We start from the raw sequence: 19441 nt of genomic DNA on the forward strand, positions 1-19441 counted from the left end.
TTAAATATGTTGGAAATTGATGTTGAATATTATCATGTTTTTATAAATTTTACAAAAAGCAGAAGCATATACAATCTTAAGTCATGCAAGCAGCATGCATCCTCCACTGTGATTGTTGTTGAACCATGACGCATGTGATCCTTATGAGAGAACATCTTCTGCTTCTTATTGTCAAGACGTTGTGAGGTACCGCTAGGGCCATTGAATAGGCTAGTCAAAAACCAAGTTGAGACTTCACTAGGAAGAAGGTCCCATTCTGGATCAGATTGGGATAAGAGAATAGCCTGACCTCTGCCATACAGACCTCCGGGACGATAACCCATGTCGTCTCCGATGTTTTTTGCCAGCACAATGACATTCGTCGGTTTAGGATTTTCAAATGCCCACAACATCAATTCCACAAACATGGTACAAATTCTCGCATCTTTACCATCTGGAGAAAAAAAAAAAAAAACAAAAGTATATCAACGGAGATCTAGATTACATATATATATATATATGTATAATGTGTAAGAGGAGAACAAAAGGGTTAAAAGCAGTGAAGGATTCACCATGGGGATCGGATTTGATGATGAAGCCAGCATCCTCATATTTACGTCGCAATTTCATCATCATCCGGAACGTAAACCTGGATTGAAACCTCTTCACCTGCTTCTTGATAGCTTCTTTGATATTCAGAGAAAACGAAGCAGGATCAATACCATCTGGGATTGGGTAATCCTCTACATCCCAAAACACACATGTCTTACGACCTGCGCGAGAGGATTTCACAAACAGAGAGACGACGAATCCGATTAGATGCGCTATCAACATATATAGGCCAGGTAGTAACAATTTCGATGAAAAGATATATATATATATATATAGAGAGAGAGAGATCTTTACCAGCGCAAAGTATCAGCGGTGTATTGTTGGTAACACTCATATTGTTTCGTCGGAGAACTGCTTGCGGATGAGAAGACTTTGTGGGATTTAGGGTTACAACTCCTCTACTCTGCCTCGCGTCTTTCTTGCGAAAACGAAGCAGGATCAATACTTTGTGGGATTTAGATACGTGGAGAAATCACAATGTAACTTGTTTGACTAAAGTAACTTTTCCTCTTTTTTGTTTTTTTAGACTTAAGTAACTTTTTGCCTATCCGGTTCACACGTTTTAGGTAGAGAGTTTCTTCATGAATAAGCTTTCTTGGCTTGAGGATGGATGGATGAACTAAGAGGTTTCTCGAAGCATTGGTTTGGATGAGATACTCTTCCAACGAGGCCACTGAAAATGCTGGTCCTTGACTTGTACAAGTGCAACGGTTTATGATGGTATCATCATCTTTTGTTTCCCAACAGGTATAGAGGCACGCAGGCCTATAGACACTTCAACTCATGGTTATTCAGAATAACGGTTAATTATCTTATGCTAGAACCAAATGATTTTATGTAATCCAACAGGTATTTTTCTTTACAGTTTCACTTTTTAAAGCTAACTTTTCTTTTCTTAAACATGCTAAATAATTGACCACTGCGTTAATAGTAAACTGCTGTGTGTAAAAGGCTATGGTAGAGGCTTTGCAAGTGGGTTTATATAGTCAGGGTTTTAGCCTTTTATAGGGTACAGAGAATTCAGATTTAACAAGTCATACATAGAATTGTAACAAACAGTCAGGGATTGTGCAGAATCCAGAACTTAATCGCCACTGGCACATCCTTGACAGCCGCAGTGAACGCATTCAACCACTTTCTCTTCACGCAAGTTCTTCGGTACACGACAGACACATGTTGTTCCATAGTTGTGGTCTCTTGGCTGTATACACCGCAGGCAGCATAAACGTTCGTATCCCGACTGCAATTCACAAAACAGAGAGTTCAAAAAGAGTCAGTAACAAACAGAGAAACATAGCAACGAAACTATATCTGTGTTCACTGAAAGACTACAAAAAAGTTAAATCAATGTCCAGATACGAGAACCTACAAACAGGATATGCATCTGAAGTATAAACTGAAAGCATGGGTACAAAGATCCAAGAGAAACCATTATCAAGAAGCAATACTTTCAGAATTCATATGATGTTTAAGAGGCAATGTTAGAGTTATTCAGGATTCAGCAAAGCTTGGACGAAACTGGTCAATCTAAGTGACAGTTTTAACTTTTAACAAACAGAGAAAACATATTGTTTTGGACCCTACGGAACAAAAAAAGAATCTCAAGTCTAGAACCTATTGTTTTGTTAAGATCATTCCACGAAAATGCATATACTAGGACACTTATTTCAGTGAAATAGCTTCGAGATCCATTGTGCACTAGGACAGAATTAGGTCCCCTAAACTAATTTAGTGATAATTTACACATCCTCAATTACATGTACTATGCAAAGCAACTACAGAGACTCCACCCGCTAACTAGCACAGGCAAAAGTCTAGCCAAGAAAGACATAAGAAACGCACCTTTTTCCACTTTGCAATGAGGCTACGATCAGCATAGCCTTGATCCAAGCAAAACTCATACAGCTCTTTAGAAATTTCCTCCCTTCGGTAATAAAGGTCATATACATAGCGACTCCTCTGATGAGAAACTTTGAAGATTGGCCATAAAGTTTCACACTTTCTCTTGCCATCATGTGTATCCATCTCAGCTGCACAAGGAACCAAAAAAATAGTTAGACCACTAACATAAGAAGAAAACAAAAAAACACAATAGTGAAGCATCTGAGATTGAAACTGAACACTAACCGTCTCTCATCTTAGCATCAAGCTCTCGAAGAGTAGGCTCGATCAACTCCCATCCTTCTGGGTACTTGATTCGGTTAGTCTTGATCTTTGGCATATTCTACACAAGGCAAAATTCACAATGTTAAACAAAGGAACACAATTAGTCTTACTCAAAATTAGGGTTTCTACATCAAGGATATTATTATCAATTCGACGCAGCGGGAAGATCCTAACGAAACCCAGAACACTCTAGGTGAAGATTGAGTGATATAACGGGGGCAATTAGGGTTTATCAATCTATGTGATATGAGATCCACACAAAACTCAGAAAAGGGAGAAAGTTTAGGGTTCAGAAGCGAATCGATATGATTACAGAGGGGGTGCGAAGCAAAATTGGTCTAAGAGGGAAATCGAAGAAAAGCGTACCTTTGGAGTTACACGACGGGACGAGCAAGTTGGAGAAAGAGAGAGATCGCGGCGCGGGGGACGAGGTAGAAGAAGAACCAACGCAACGTCGTAGAAGCTCTTTACTCTTTAGTGTTGGGTATTTGGGTTCAGTATATAATAAACGAGTGTTTTTAATTTTTTTATCTTATCACCTATGCCGGTCTGAGAAATAAAATACACGTGTATTTATGTTTTTGTGTATTTTCTATTTCATTATATCGACTAAACAAGTTAAAAGGTTTTAAAAATTTGTATGGATATGCTCTTTTGGATTTAGATTTAGATTTTTTTATATGCTCCTTTTTTTCATTAACATGCATTCTGGATCCTGAAACAGAATCATATTTTGGAAATAAAAATTCCAAATTTACAAGATAAGAAAAGTGGAATAAATTCGAAAATATGTATGGTTGTAGCAGAACCATTCTTTTTATTTCCATTTTAGTTCTTCCTTTGTTTTCGGTTTATACGACACAACCACATTAAATAGTGGGCTCAATTTCTCACTATATATAGTTGAACTGGTCTTTTTGTATTTTTATTTTGCTTCCTCCTTTCTTTACATAACCACATTCACCAGGGTTGTATTCAAATGCATTCACATTCATATCAGTATTATCATGTGAATTAGGAAAGGGAAAAAAAAAAACAAACACAAAGGATTCATTGGAACTTTATAACATCAATCATCTGCAGCTTCCGACATTGTCTGTGACTAAGCAAATTATTTGGCAAAACGCAATAAACAGCTTCAAGATAAAGACCAGTGTAAACCTTAGTCTGCTGCCTATGGCAGCCACTGATACATAGAGAAACCAAAAAACACAAAATAGGAACAGGAAAAAAGAAGAAGAAGAAGCTGCTTATTCCTTTTTGCCGATTCCATTTGACATGTTGTAGATCCCTGTTCCCTGTATCAGCCAAACACAGAGATTCATATAGTTAGATGATGAACATGATTAAAAAAAAACTGAGGCAATTATCTAGTAAAACCATGGAACTAGAGCATTTGGGATTTCGCAAAAACAATCTAGTGGAAGTATCAAGTTCTAAACAAGGATAGATTCAAAGATATATATATATATATATATATATATATATATATATAATTTGTGAAAACCAACAAGGAGATGCACATATGAACGAAACTTACAATCATGTAGAGAGAGCTAGCAGCCAAGGCAAGAGGAATAGCAACGGAGGTGATCTTGTCCATTGGTCCTTTCAAGTAAGTGTGCCTTTGGATGCTCTGGAACAATCTCTGCTTCTCAAGAAGCTTCTCTCGTGGCCTAAATGGACTTTCAGTCAACATGATCTGCAAATATCCATAGATAGCCACACACAAAAAAACCATCAACGCCATGACCAATACATGAGATAAATAACGCATTTACATAGAAGAAGGACCAAACTGCTTAAACAAAAGCATTTGACAATTTGATAATAAATAGTATTCAAATCAAGATACGAGATTGTGCTTGTCGACATCATTATGTTCAAAAAAATATTATACGCCATGGCTGGATCTGAGAGAGTGTAAACAGTCGAATTGGAGAGTTTATAACATCGCACAGATCAGTAATCAACGAAATTAGAAAACTTTTAAAGGTTAAATCCCGATTTATACAGTCGAATTAGAGATTACACATCGCAGAGGTCAAAGCAACGGAATTTGAGACGAACACAAACCTTATAAAACACGAACACACCGATTGCTACGAAATCAAAATCGATCTAACAAGGAAAAAAATCTCAGAAGCTTACCTGAGAGAAATTAAAAATCCGAGGAGATGAGGTGACTTTGACGGAGATAGAGATAATCGCAGGCGCAGATCGATGACGAATGAAGCAGCAACAAGAAATGAAATGGTGTTGTTGAAGTCTTCTTCTTAGGGTTGGGTTTAAACGTGTCATCAATTGGGCCGGGCCCAAATTTACATATAATTTCGCTTATATATCGAACCGGATCGTACCGTCTCTTTAATTTCCGATTTTGTGTTCTGAACCGGCCGTTCTTCTTAAGGCGTATCTTTCTTCTCCGCCTCCTCTCTCTCTCTTTGCATCGCCGTGTCTCTGTCTTGCTTTTTTTCGTTTGAATCCCAGAAGAGAGAATACAGAAGCTTCTTATAAAAGAAGCGGGAAATTTCTCAAGCAAAGCGTAAACCCTAGCTTCTGGGCGGAGAAGAAGAAGAAGATGAGCGTATGGAATTACGTCGTTACGGCTCAAAAGCCGACCTGTATCACTCACTCTTGCGTCGGGAACTTCACCAGTCCTCAAGAACTCAATCTCATTGTTGCGTATGGAACTTTTCTCTCTCTTCTCCCTTTTGTATTCTTCAGATGTTAATTTGGGGGTTTAGGGTTTTTATAGGAAGCTTGTTTTCTTTAACGGTTCGAGTTCTGTGATTTTTACTCTCATTGCCCTCTACTTTGAGAGCTGAATATTGGGTTTTGTATAATCTCTTTGGGGTTTTTGATCTCGTGGATGGTTTGTTTATGTGGGAGATATACACAAATTGATTCATCAGCTGATCTACTCAGTGATGGCTGTGGACTTGATTTCATTGTTTAAGAATGGGAATTTACTTAATTCTGGGGAATTGAAATTGTGTATATGGTTTTGAAAGCTATCTAATTTTTACCATCTAGTATCGTCTTCTAGAGATGGTTCGTTCGTTTGCTGGTTAGTTGATAATTGTGTTAAACCTTTCTTTCAGGAAATCCACTCGGATCGAGATTCATCTGCTTAGTCCACAGGGGCTTCAGGTACTCCATTATCTATTCTTCTAATGATTCTGTTTTTTTTTGGCTTTCTTCGTCTCAGTGCTGTTAAAAGATAAGTTCATTTCACTTTTGAAATATCATGTTCCTTGGATTTGGCGTGGATATGTCATATGTGAAAAGCTTTTGTTACTTATAGTATTCTTATTCCGGAAAAATAGAGCTCCCCATATGGATTGGATATGTTGAGTGATTTAGACTGTTGCAGACTATACTGGATGTTCCTCTATATGGTAGGATCGCAACTATGGAATTGTTCCGTCCCCATGTGAGTATAATTTTCTTATTGCATACTTTTCTCAGTCTGAGGTAATATGTAATTGTCAATGTTAATTGATAGTACTTCATCTTTTGCAGGGTGAAGCACAAGATTTTTTGTTCATTGCAACTGAGAGATATAAATTCTGTGTTCTTCAATGGGATTATGAGTCTTCTGAGCTTATTACAAGGTATACTTTGCCAAAAGATATAAACTTTTCATGCTATCAGATGACGTTTAACTAACCGGATGTGTTATATGTCTTTCGATATGCTCCTGTAATGTTATTATATTTGAATTTAGTGTTCGAAAGGGACCACAGTTTAGTAACGATGTGCATAGTATAGCATGTGATCAGGTTGTGTCTTTTGGATAATAGTTCATCACGTGTCTTATCTGTTCAGAATGTGTTCTAGAATCCCAGTTACTTTGGGGTCATTTATCTATCTGTACTTTGTAGTATATCCAAGTCCTGCAAAAAACTTTTCTCTGGTGCTAACATAGTTGTTGCTTACTGTTAGTTAAGTTATTCAATATACCAACTGACTGTTATTCCCTTTACCGCTGAATTTGAAAATCGTTTGAACATTTTATAGGGCAATGGGGGATGTTTCTGATCGGATAGGCCGACCGACAGACAATGGTCAGGTATTGAGTCCACTAGTACTGCACTGTATCTTTCATAGTGGCTAGATTTTGATTTTCCTTCTTCAGTTGTATTTGTGCTATAATTTAATGGTTATGTTATGTGGTATGTTTGAAGCTGAGTTCCCACTTGACACTGGTTTTGCAGATTGGTATAATTGATCCTGATTGCAGAGTAATTGGTCTCCATCTGTATGACGGCTTGTTCAAGGTATGGTTTTGTCTTTTAGAATAAATTGGAACTTATGCTATGCTAATTTACTGCCCATATCATATTACTGAACTTCCATTGATCATTGTCTAATTCTATAACTTGGGTTCCTCACTTCCTCGGTTAGGTTATTCCGTTTAACAATAAAGGACAGCTCAATGAAGCTTTTAACATAAGGTACTGTTTTTCAGTTAACATGCTGCAATTTGGAGACTATCAAGCTTATTTTTTGCTCTGTTTTTTGTTGGTTAGTTGTATACATTGTGTGTGCTCTAGTGCACCGTTGTTTCCATGCATCAGCTTCTGTTATAAACTCTCAATTGACTCGGTCGATATCTTGGTTTCTTGCAGATGTGGTTATTTTAAGGAACACAAAAATGAATGTAATATTGACCATGTTGCTTAATTTCAGGCTGGAGGAGTTGCAGGTCCTAGATATCAAGTTTTTGTATGGATGCGTGAAGCCTACAATTGCAGTACTTTATCAGGTTAGCATACATATTTAAATTGCTATGGAAATTATATTTGGTAATTATATAATATATATATATATATATATATATATATATATATATATATGTTTCTTCCATGTATGAACCTAGTTCTGTAAGCAATATTGTTCAACGGAGTCCTATTTTTTTCTTAATATCTGCTCTGTTGGTAAGCTGGTGGAAATTGAGATTAGTTCTGCTGTATAATACAGCCTGTATTCTTTTAAACGAATTGTATCTTTTCACTTAATTTGGTTAACTTTACTAATGCAATGTGATGCACTCAATGATTTTTGTTGGGTGACTCTAATTAATACTTGGGATTTCAGGACAACAAAGATGCTCGTCATCTCAAAACATATGAAATTTCTCTTAAAGATAAGGAATTTGTTGAAGGGCCATGGTCACAGAACAATCTCGACAATGGTGCTGACTTATTAATCCCTGTACCTTCACCTCTGTGTGGCGTCCTTATCATTGGAGAAGAAACCATTGTCTATTGTAGTGCCAATGCATTCAAAGCAATACCAATACGACCTGTAAGTTTTTTTTGGCATTGTCATATGGTCCTATAATTGCATAACCTTTCAGTAAGTACCCCTTTGGTTTTTAAGTTTGGCACGTGACTTCAATTTGTATCTACAGTCGATCACAAAAGCATATGGAAGAGTTGATCTTGATGGTTCTAGGTACCTTCTTGGTGACCATGCTGGACTGATTCACCTGCTTGTTATAACCCACGAGAAAGAAAAGTGAGTTGATATTACAAAGCTCCGTTGAAATAAATGATAATGTGGATATTCTGACTTTTATTTATCTCAAGGGTCACTGGCCTCAAAATTGAGCTTTTGGGTGGAACATCTATAGCATCTTCCATCTCGTATCTTGACAATGCTGTTGTCTTTGTCGGTTCAAGTTATGGAGATTCGCAGGTACGTTAGATTTGAATATTAATGAGGTCTTTGAAACATAATTTTTTTGAAGAATGTAAACTTATATAGTTCTTTGGTTACCACTATCCTAGATATTTGTGTTTCAATTGTTATTTTCTTTTAATAGTAGTATAAATACAAGCTTTTAAGCATCCAAACATTTTCATTTTTTCTTTCTTTCTTATTGCAGCTTATTAAGCTAAACTTGCAACCGGATGCAAAAGGTTCATATGTAGAAATTTTAGAAAAGTATGTCAACTTGGGGCCTATTGTCGACTTTTGTGTAGTTGATCTTGAGAGACAAGGGCAAGGTCAGGTTGTAACATGCTCTGGAGCATATAAGGATGGTTCTCTTCGCATAGTACGCAATGGGATAGGAATAAATGAACAGGTTTGATGTATATTAGGAATTTCATTTTTCCTGTCATGTAAGCAATATTCTCATCTGATGTTATAATAAAACTCTGCTGTATAACAGGCGTCCGTGGAACTTCAAGGCATCAAAGGAATGTGGTCGTTGAAATCGTCAATTGATGAAGCATTTGATACATTCCTTGTAGTTAGTTTTATCAGCGAAACTCGTATATTAGCCATGAATATAGAGGATGAACTGGAAGAAACAGAGATTGAGGGTTTCTCGTCTCAAGTGCAGACTTTATTTTGCCATGATGCTGTCTACAACCAACTTGTACAGGTATGTTTTCCAGAGCTCATTCATTGGTTTCTATGCATTTTCTTGTAGTATGATGTCACAAGGCCTGGAAAATTTCGTCGAAATCTATTTTATAGGTGACAAGTCTATTCCAGATTAAGAACTCAGTCTGTTTTCTCTGGGTTTCCCTGTACTATAGTGTTTTATTGATTTTAGGGTTAATCAGTTTTCTTTTTAGGTCTTTTAATCTTTCAAAGCAAATCAAATGTAGGAGTGTTTGTGTATTTCATCGTTGTTGTGTTTCTTTGGACATAGTTTCCTGTCTGCTATATTGTTTTATCCTATCTTTTTCCCTAGCACGCACTAACTACTATTTTCTCTTAATCAGGTTACCTCAAATTCTGTCATATTAGTCAGTTCTACAACTAGAGAGTTGCGAAATAAATGGGATGCCCCAGCTGGATTCGCTGTTAATGTTGCAACTGCAAATGCGAGCCAGGTTTGGCTTTCTTTCTTAAGGTTTTCTATAGTATATTTTTTTCTAGCTGCTATATCTAAAACGTAGCCCAGATAGACGAATTCTAGGAGTTTCTGATGATTGAGTGATTTTGTTTTGTTCTCAATCTTGTAACTTCAGTATTTTTCTCCTTTCTAGACATGCAATGTGATTTGGAATGATATACTTGTTAGGTTCTTTTGGCCACTGGAGGTGGGCATTTGGTCTACCTAGAAATTGGGGACGGGACATTGACGGAAGTGAAACATGTCCTGTTGGAGTACGAAGTTTCTTGTCTTGACATAAACCCCATTGGCGATAATCCTAATCACAGTCAGCTAGCTGCAGTTGGGATGTGGACAGATATAAGTGTGAGGATTTTTGTGCTGCCAGACTTGACTCTTGTTACTAAGGAGCAACTAGGAGGGGAGATAATTCCCCGATCTGTTCTTCTTTGTTCATTTGAAGGGGTATGATTTTCTTCAGATTTTTGTGGAAGGGCCATCTTTCTTGTTAATGCAGCCTTTCGTTGCCATATAAATAACAGTGGAATTTCATTTGTTACAGATGTCTTACTTGCTCTGTGCTCTTGGAGATGGTCATCTCTTAAATTTTCAGTTGGATACGTGTAGCGGGAAATTAAGAGATCGAAAAAAAGTATCACTGGGGACTCAGCCTATAACTCTGCGTACTTTTTCATCTAAAAGTGCAACACATGTGTTTGCTGCATCAGATAGACCAGCGGTTATATATAGCAACAACAAGAAGCTGTTATACAGCAACGTGAATCTAAAAGAAGTTAGTCATATGTGTCCCTTCAACTCTGCTGCTTTTCCAGACAGGTAAACTTATTTTGATCCTCTGTTATTGTCCTTTGGGATCGAAGTACACTGGTTAAATCTGGTTCTGCTTCTCTTCCTTGTGCAGTCTAGCAATTGCCAGGGAAGGCGCACTTACAATTGGCACCATCGATGCCATTCAGAAGCTTCACATACGCACTATTCCCATTGGAGAGCATGCTCGTCGTATCTGCCATCAGGAACAAACACGAACATTTGCTATCTGCTGTTTGAGAAACCAACCAAGTGCGGAAGAATCTGAAATGCATTTTGTCCGTCTGCTGGATGCCCAAAGTTTTGAGTTCTTGTCAACTTACCCTTTGGATGCCTTTGAATATGGTTGCTCCATATTGAGCTGCTCGTTTACAGACGACAAAAATGTCTATTATTGTGTTGGTACGGCATATGTTTTGCCTGAGGAAAATGAACCAACTAAGGTATCATTTCATTGAGACACGCTACTCTTTATTTTCTATGTGGTAAAAAAAATTATTTTTTCTTTTTCTATATTCATGTTGTTTTGTGAATGTAGGGAAGGATACTTGTCTTTATAGTTGAAGAAGGAAGATTGCAGCTTATCACAGAGAAGGAAACCAAGGGAGCTGTTTATTCTCTCAATGCCTTCAATGGAAAACTTCTTGCTGCTATTAATCAAAAAATTCAGTTGTATAAGTGGATGCTGCGGGATGATGGCACTCGCGAGCTGCAGTCTGAATGTGGACATCACGGTCACATACTAGCTCTCTACGTGCAGACCCGTGGAGACTTCATCGTCGTTGGTGACCTCATGAAATCAATCTCTTTATTAATTTACAAGGTAAAACGTTTTGACACAAAAATTGGTTTCCATCTTCTTGTGAATACATGTCAAATGTTAGATTGTTATGTTCATAAGAACTGACCGGGAGTCTTGAATATTTGTGTTTGTTTTAAAGCACGAGGAAGGTGCAATCGAGGAAAGAGCTCGCGATTATAATGCAAACTGGATGTCGGCAGTTGAGATACTCGATGATGATATCTACCTTGGTGCTGATAATTGCTTCAACCTATTCACAGTAAAGAAGAACAATGAAGGCGCTACGGATGAAGAAAGGGCTCGTATGGAGATTGTAGGCGAGTATCACATTGGGGAATTTGTGAACCGATTCCGCCATGGGTCGCTTGTAATGAGGCTGCCAGATTCAGAGATTGGTCAGATACAGACTGTCATATTTGGCACAGTGAGTGGGATGATAGGAGTGCTAGCTTCTCTGCCTCAAGAACAGTATGCGTTTCTAGAGAAACTGCAGACGAGTCTGAGGAAAGTGATAAAAGGAGTTGGTGGTCTAAGCCACGAGCAATGGAGATCATTCAACAACGAGAAAAGAACAGCGGAAGCGAAGAGTTACTTGGATGGAGATCTCATTGAATCCTTCTTGGATCTGAGCAGGGGTAAGATGGAGGAGATCTCTAAAGGTATGGATGTTCAAGTGGAAGAGTTGTGCAAGAGAGTTGAGGAACTCACTAGGCTTCACTGAGCAAACCCCATATCTTTTTCCCTCTCTTTGGTTTATTTCTCTACAATCTTTTTTTGGTTTGAAAGAGTTGTTGTCATTGTGATTTCATTTTCGTTTTGGTGCTTCAAACGATGATAAATTGCATTTTTCTTTTCATTTTTGATTAAAAGAATTGTATAATCATTGCAGTTTTGTGGATTATTATTATTATTATTATCATATTAATAAGAGTTCCATTGTGATGGAAAATTTCAAGTTTTTGTACTTGCCTGAAAGATACAATTACATGGGGATCGGTTTAATCCGGTTTGGTACGGGTTAGAAACATTTTCGGAACGGCAAAGATTAAACCAGAAGGGTTTAGTTTAGTATTCTGGTGGAAGAGAGAGAAAGAGAAATGAGCTGAGATTTTGCGACGGAGGAGGTTTGTCTTTTGCGACGTAGTACGAACCCTAAATCCTCTTTTAGCTCTGCCTTCCATCTTCAAGCTCCCCTGAAAATCTCAGCTTTCATCGAATCTTTCTCAAAGTAATCACCTTTTTCTTCTTTCTACTGTGGATTGGTCTTATCGTTCTTCGAATCAGTTTCCAGATGTTTAGATTCTCTTGGCGTTTTTTTTTTTTTGGCACCCAATTAGGTGAAATTTTGAATTGCGTAGCGGCTCCAAAATCATGCTCTTCAATAGGCTATCAAGATTAGGTTCTCGCATTGTTAAAGAGCTCCCAAGAGGTAAATTTTGCAAATTTATTTGTTTTGCTTTTGGTGGTGGTCTGGTGAAAGCAGAGCTCATGTATTATGCTTTTGGGCAGAGAGGCATTTCTCAATGCGTGGAAAGAGGATTACACAAAGGTCTTATGGCCAATATCTGCAATCTTCGGTTAGTCTGAGAGCTTTGTTCTCTGTTTTGAAATTTTTTTATTGCATTGGTCTAGGACTCTAGGTTGAGCATTTTTCATATGAATCTTATTCTGTTCATTTATAGGATATGTCACTTCCCATTTTGCTTTCAAGCTTTAAGATATGTTCTGTGATTTCTTAATTGGTTTTCTCTGAGTGAATTTTGGATAGAAGCTTGTTGATACTAAGTTTGGTTTTTGTTAGGAATCTGAACACCACCCTTATCAGTATCATAAATTGTTTTAGCCAGTTATAGGATATGTGATGCGTAATGATTATATAAGTTCAGCAATCAGCAATCAATAGAGAGAGAGAAACAAAGATTTGGCTTTGGCTCAAACTAATGTGGTGACTTGTGTAAATGAATTAGCTATGAAGCTTTGTGTTTTTTGGGTGAGTGGCATGTTCTCTTAACTTGATTTAGTATGTGATGCTCTTTTTCTTCTCGACAGCCAATGCCACGAAGGCAAACTAGGAGTTTCCATGAAGCATTTTTCTCGAATAATCATATGTTTTCTGCATCATATAGCACAGCCTCTGAAAAAAGTGGCGAAGAAACAGAAAAGTAAGTTCGTATTTATCTCACAACACATTCAAGTCTTGTACAACAACAAATGTCGACACGATCAAGTATTGTTGCCTGAATGTAAGAACATGCATGCATTTTCATGTTTTCTTCAGGATAAACGTTATCTTTGTTGATAAAGATGGAGAGGAAATTCATGTTAAGGTCCCCATTGGAATGAACATCCTTGAAGCTGCTCATGAAAATGATATTGAACTCGAAGGCACAATCTTCTTCCATTTCTTCAATTTCTTCTTTTTTTTTTTTTTTTTTTTATTCGTCCGATGATGCTTTTTGCTTAAACCAAGATATATAGTAACTAATGTCTCAGATTGGTCCTTTCATTGGAAATTTACAGGTTGCTTTTTCTAAATTTTCAGGGGCGTGTGAAGGTTCTCTAGCATGTTCGACGTGCCATGTCATTGTTATGGTAAAACCATCTCTCCCTTACTATCACACACATCTGCATAGATGATTATTGAATTGTATTTTACCAATTAGTTGAAACTGTAATTGTAATAGGACACCGAATACTACAACAAACTAGAAGAACCAACAGATGAAGAGAATGATATGCTAGATCTTGCTTTTGGGTTAACAGAAACGTGAGCTCTCTCTCTCTCTCTCTTACCACCTTACGTTTTAAATGGTTTCAATCGGGGTTTAATGCAAGCAAATATTGACAATGTTCCATTGAAAATGTTATATAGGTCGCGATTGGGATGTCAAGTCATTGCAAAACCAGAGCTAGATGGAGTACGCTTAGCCATTCCTTCAGCCACCAGAAATTTTGCGGTTGATGGGTTTGTTCCAAAACCTCACTAGTCACACTAAAGCCTCGGAGCTGAGGGGTTATTTTGAGTTTACACTGGTTTACTATCCGAAAAAAAATCTCATTACATAAAATTACCCTTAGGGAGTTATACAAATGTATTTCAGACGGTGAGATTTTAATTGCAGCCTTGTCTTATTGTTTCTTGAGTTTGATTTAGATTATTGACAAAGCTAAAGATATTGATGAACAGATCAGAAATTCGAAAGCGCTTTGATCATGTTGAGCATTTAAACCTCAACAGTTGATTACCCACACAGGAACGGTCTAAAGGGCCTGTAGTCTTAAATGTTGAGTTAGTTTGGGCCACTGTAGGACCGTTGAATTACCTTTAGAGCAAGCAATTAAAACAAATAACTTTATATTTGCCTAAACTAGTGGCGTCAAGACAAAACTTTGTTGTTAGTTCCATCTCTTCAATTTAACAGACAATATACAACTTTAACTCTTTCTATTTTCACCAATTGTATTTAACTCAAAATATATAAAGTTTCTATTATTAACTTTTATAATAAATTTGTAAATCTTTAAAACAAACTTTTACAATAATATTTTTTGATGCGCCAATAAGATCATGCGTCAACCGCACTCGCTCACACGTATTATATTTTCTCTATAAACAGATAATCATTAAATCTCTACTAAAATTAATTACTTAGATGCTTTATCATTTAGAAAATTAGGCAATTAAGAACTCTTTCTACCATGTGTAAACTATTTTACATATTTCTCTATAAAAAAAATTATCTAACACATCATAAGATAGAGCTTTAGCACACGCGTCGCTTACAATTACTCTTATCTCTTATAGTAAATGTATGCAATCTATGTTTGATTTGCCTTAAATTGTCATTACACTCTCAATAGATTTTGTATATGTTTATATGACTGAATCATTTAATTATATATATCTTGATTCTCCATTTTTCATATACAAACAAGAGTTAGGAATTAATAAATCCTTAGTTTTTGACTAAGCTTAGCCTAAGGTTTATGGTGTGTAGATAGATCTTCAGATTTTATTAATACACAATCTTTGACACGTTGCGCTCTCAATCTCACATCCTTAAACTCTCAACCCCTATCTCTTCTTATATAAGAAGGGACACCCTCCCAGCACCAAAGATCATAGCAACAACAAAATCTTATAGTCTAAACCCAAAAAATCAAGTGTTTCTTGAGAGAAATGGATAACTTGATTGTTTTCGCAGATGAAGACGACAACCAACAACTGAATGGAGTGAAGCCCCCACCGCGAGCGTGTGCAAGGTGTAGCTCCAACAACACCAAGTTCTGCTACTTCAACAACTATCGCATGTCCCAGCCACGCTACTTCTGCAAGAACTGTCGTAGATACTGGACTCATGGTGGGGCTTTAAGGAACATACCAATTGGTGGAGGTGTCCGTAAAGCCAAGCGGGCTAGGATAGATAAGTCTCCTGTTTCTCGTATGGTTTCTCCTGACATCCAACAGGTTACTCCTGACATCCAACAGGTTAATCATCAACCTTTCTCGTATGTTCAAGAAAACAATGAGTTTATTGGATCTATTGGTGCTTCTTCTTCTTCTGTTGCTGCTGCTACTGTTGGAAACCATTTTGGTTCTTTGTATGATATTCGTGGTGGTATGGTACCAAATGTGCCTCCTCCATCTCAAAGTTTCCAACCAAATCATCGCCTAGATTTCCAAGATGGATCATTTGATCATGATTATTACAATGTTGGATCCAGTACTAATCCTTTCATAAACCAATCAATTGGTGGTGGTTATGTTGATAATTACAACGGTTATGGCATGGAGCAATACAAGTGGAACCAGAGCTTCAACAACACTCTGACCATGAATCATGACGCCAGCACTAGTGGAAACAGAGGATCTGACATGACCATGATGAACAGCGACAACAAAAACAAGATGATCAGATACAACAGTGTGATTAAGCATCCTTGTCATCTAGAGAAGCATGGTCTTTAAGACTCTTAACCGTATTAACTGTTTTCTATTTATAATAAAATAAAAGTCAAATGTTTCTCTTTTATGTTTTTATTGGTTTTTTTTCCCTTTGTATAATAATATTAATTATCTATTTTCTTTTTAAAGTATAATGTATAAATAAATATCTAGTAATCACCAGTTCGTTTCATTGTTTTGCAATCTGCATATATCTTTCTTGGTTATGTTAGATGGTCATAATTAGGTGTCTTGAGCCAAATCACAAACTAATTTTCAGAGTATTTTAAAAACATGATTGGAGCGGAAACAAATTACGTCCAACATAAATCGTTATGTAATTTCAAAAGGGCCGGGACTTAGACAATCTAAGTTAACCTCAGTCCTCATCAATGGCACTTGATAATTAATTTCGTGAAAACTTAAGTAGCTTCCTTTTTACCAAATTTATTTGATATATTAATCTATAAATGACTTTTTTTGTTTAATGATTCGATTGAAATTGGGGTTCTTTTTACTAAATATTATATGTTTGACATAAATAATTATAGATTTATTGCAATAATAATTATAAAATATACATTTATTATATTATCATTATTTGGTCAAAATCAATTATTAATTGATATATAAAACTAATAAGTTTAAAACAAATTCCTAAAATGTCAATTTAGCAGTTGTTAAATAATAAAGTAGATAGATAATCTAAATAAAGTAAGCCTACATATCTGTTATGACCAATCAATAATGATGTAAAACTTAGAAATTAATTGAAATATATTGCCTTGAAATATAATATTTATAGTCTTATTTGGGTGAAAATGAATGAGTTTCTTTGGTCAACAATTTAATGAATTTATGTTTTTGATAAAACATAATTGCTTTTTGAGAAAGAAAAAAAAAGTGACTAGTTTACTAATTTATTTATTTCTAGGTAACTATGAATATAAGGGAAGAACCATAGAAAAATATTATAAATAGGTACAAGCTGTTGGCAAGAAATATATGTTATCTCAGATTTTCCTAGAGCCAAAACTGCCACTTTCTTAAATGCTGATTGAAACGTTGTTGAGATATGCTATAGTTGTTGAAATAACAGAACTTGATGTTATCATAATTACACCACAAGTATGTCACTCAATGGTGTATCTCAGACAACACCAAATTCTGTTACTACGATCACTATAGCGTATCTCACCTGCGTTTGCTCTGCAAGAGTTGTCATAGATACATGACTCATGGTGGGTATTTCAGCAGAAGCTAATCGTGCAAAGATAGATAAAATGTTGGTTTCTCATATTATTTTACACAATTGGCCATACATATTTGTATATTTTTGAGTTAATTGACATTGCACTGCTAGTACTATTTGTATTCTTATAAAGATAAAATTTCAGTCTACAAAATAATTATTTTACTTTACCCGCTAGTACTATTCGAACATACAATACTTGTAATGATAATTTTTTTTTTCTGTGGAGTTTCGAAAGGATAACTCCCAAAAGGGAGTGAGACCCACCAAACAAGTAACAAACACAAATAAAATTAGGTCTCGGCATTTTAACCGAATCCGAAACCCGAACCCGATCTGAAATAGGCAGTTCGATTCGAATTCGGATAATACTAAATACCCGATCGGATTTAGTTTTTTTGAAATTCGGATATCCGAACTAACCCAAAATAAATACAAAAATGCATCTAAGTGGGTTTGAACCTAATACCTTAGACATTTACAAGTTTATCATAAACCATTTTGCCACCTTAGTTTTATGTCATAGTATGAAAACGTTAATTATATATATATATATATATATAATTATGTATTCTAAAATTGATTTATTTTTTTTCTTTCTCAATCTACATAACCCACAATTGTTTTATTTTTTTTATTACCTAGATCAATTTTAGTAGAAACATGACAAGCAAATCTAAAAAAAAAAATATAGTTTGTGGGGTTTGAAGAGTGAGTGAGGTTGGAAGATAAATATGAATTATATCATATAATTTGCTATAAATATTAGATTTGGTAGGAAATTTGAAGGATTTAATTTTTGAAGTAGTGGTCATGGATAAACAAATCTAGGGTTTTTGTTGAGAAAGAGAGATGAAGAAGAAGGAGACAAGAAGAGGAAGATAGAAAGTATTTTATTTTTATTTTTTTCAAGTCAGATTTTTTTTTTTATGACTTCGGGTAACCCGAAATTACCCGAACCCGAAGACACCCGATCCGAACCCGACCCGATATTAAGAAATACCCAATCAGGTTTTATATCTCTACATCCGAAAATCCGAAAACCCGAACATCCGAACCCGAATCCGATCGGATACCCAAATGCCCAAACCTATAAAAAATCGTCGACACAAAGTCAATCGTACAAAAATATAGAAGTAGAACATATAAAGACTGCAGAAAAGAAACACCAAAATTCTCTTTTTTATCATTTCGATTCGCACACATAAATTAATATAACAAAAACAGAGCAGACTTAAATCTTTTACACTATTCACTACAATCCCAATTAAAAAGTTTTACACTAACTTTTTTATTTCTTTGGATTCTTATGGATATTGCCATTTGTCACTCAAATATTATGAATGTGCCATTTTCACTTAAAATTTATAGATTTGCTATTTTTTATTTCTCAAAATGTGTATTTTTGTAATTTTTTTTGCTAAAATGCATACTTTATATCAAATACTAAACCCTAATAAAAAATGGAACCAAGACAACCCAAACATAATGTGTTAAATTGTGTTTTTAAATCTTAAAAAATAGCAAATCTAAAAAATTTAAAGTTAAATGACAAAAACTGTAAATATCATTGAAAAAAAAGTTAATTAACAAAAATGCCATGAACAGTAAAAAAATTTAGTCAAAATGCCACTTTTTCCTTTTCTTTTCCACAATGCCACAACCTTTACATAAAAATACATAAATGCCCATCGATGAACACTAAGCTGTTGATAGACAAGATACAGATGATGGACAAGATGCAGATGATGGACAAGATGCGGATGATAGACAAAATAAGGATGATGGACAAGATGTGAATGATGGACAAGATGTCGATGATCAACAAGATGCAGATGATAGACAATATGCGGATGATAGACAAGATGCGAATGATGAAAAAGATGTGGATGATGGACAAGATGCGAATGATGGACAAGATGCTAATGATGGACAAGATGTGGATGATGAACAAGATGTGGATGATGGGTCACCCTAATCCACATCATCTTTTGGTCC

The 19441-nt window shown here is 35.9% G+C and overlaps 5 protein-coding genes and 1 pseudogene across 7 annotated transcripts; 3 read left to right on the forward strand and 3 right to left on the reverse strand.

The window, feature by feature from the left end:
* LOC104718224 (uncharacterized) lies at nt 1–1099 on the reverse strand. Its single transcript, XM_010435933.3, has 3 exons — nt 886–1099; nt 552–752; nt 1–433 (listed from the first exon to the last, which is right to left on the reverse strand). The coding sequence occupies exons 1-3, from the start codon at nt 923–925 to the stop codon at nt 33–35; spliced, it is 642 nt and encodes a 213-aa protein (XP_010434235.2). The 5' UTR covers nt 926–1099; the 3' UTR covers nt 1–32.
* Nucleotides 1100–1551: 452 nt separating this feature from the next.
* Nucleotides 1552–3419, reverse strand: LOC104718226 (protein BUD31 homolog 1). The gene is made up of 4 exons (XM_010435934.3): nt 3124–3419; nt 2719–2815; nt 2434–2621; nt 1552–1831 (listed from the first exon to the last, which is right to left on the reverse strand). The coding sequence occupies exons 2-4, from the start codon at nt 2810–2812 to the stop codon at nt 1676–1678; spliced, it is 438 nt and encodes a 145-aa protein (XP_010434236.1). The 5' UTR covers nt 2813–2815; nt 3124–3419; the 3' UTR covers nt 1552–1675.
* A 387-nt stretch (nt 3420–3806) lies between these two features.
* On the reverse strand, nt 3807–5148 carry LOC109127047 (uncharacterized). Its single transcript, XM_019231226.2, has 3 exons — nt 4909–5148; nt 4298–4459; nt 3807–4055 (listed from the first exon to the last, which is right to left on the reverse strand). Exons 1-3 carry the CDS (start codon nt 5056–5058, stop codon nt 4008–4010), a joined length of 360 nt encoding a protein of 119 aa, XP_019086771.2. The 5' UTR covers nt 5059–5148; the 3' UTR covers nt 3807–4007.
* Nucleotides 5133–12195, forward strand: LOC104718227 (DNA damage-binding protein 1b). Its single transcript, XM_010435935.3, has 19 exons — nt 5133–5442; nt 5862–5910; nt 6134–6193; nt 6283–6374; nt 6781–6832; nt 6978–7040; nt 7168–7217; nt 7453–7528; nt 7861–8070; nt 8177–8283; nt 8355–8463; nt 8654–8854; nt 8942–9157; nt 9504–9614; nt 9806–10081; nt 10179–10453; nt 10539–10887; nt 10983–11267; nt 11386–12195. The coding sequence occupies exons 1-19, from the start codon at nt 5339–5341 to the stop codon at nt 11965–11967; spliced, it is 3267 nt and encodes a 1088-aa protein (XP_010434237.2). The 5' UTR covers nt 5133–5338; the 3' UTR covers nt 11968–12195.
* A 3-nt stretch (nt 12196–12198) lies between these two features.
* On the forward strand, nt 12199–14460 carry LOC104718228 (adrenodoxin-like protein 2, mitochondrial). Of its 2 annotated transcripts, none has more exons than XM_010435936.3 (8): nt 12199–12474; nt 12584–12675; nt 12756–12823; nt 13296–13408; nt 13525–13631; nt 13789–13838; nt 13931–14013; nt 14119–14460. In XM_010435936.3, exons 2-8 carry the CDS (start codon nt 12618–12620, stop codon nt 14231–14233), a joined length of 594 nt encoding a protein of 197 aa, XP_010434238.1. In that variant the 5' UTR covers nt 12199–12474; nt 12584–12617; the 3' UTR covers nt 14234–14460. The 2 variants fall into 2 exon arrangements, 1 of the variants encoding a protein (XP_010434238.1); XR_015568568.1 differs by having other exon boundaries at nt 12299–12474; nt 13767–13838.
* Nucleotides 14461–15158: 698 nt separating this feature from the next.
* LOC104718229 (dof zinc finger protein DOF4.5 pseudogene) lies at nt 15159–16384 on the forward strand (annotated as a pseudogene). The gene has a single exon (XR_015568569.1). The product of XR_015568569.1 is annotated as a dof zinc finger protein DOF4.5 pseudogene (transcript).
* Nucleotides 16385–19441: the final 3057 nt, after the last annotated feature.

The sequence above is a fragment of the Camelina sativa genome, chromosome 10 (genome assembly GCF_030686135.1).
Source record: "Camelina sativa cultivar CO46 ecotype springtype chromosome 10, ASM3068613v1".
Lineage (NCBI taxonomy): Eukaryota > Viridiplantae > Streptophyta > Magnoliopsida > Brassicales > Brassicaceae > Camelina > Camelina sativa.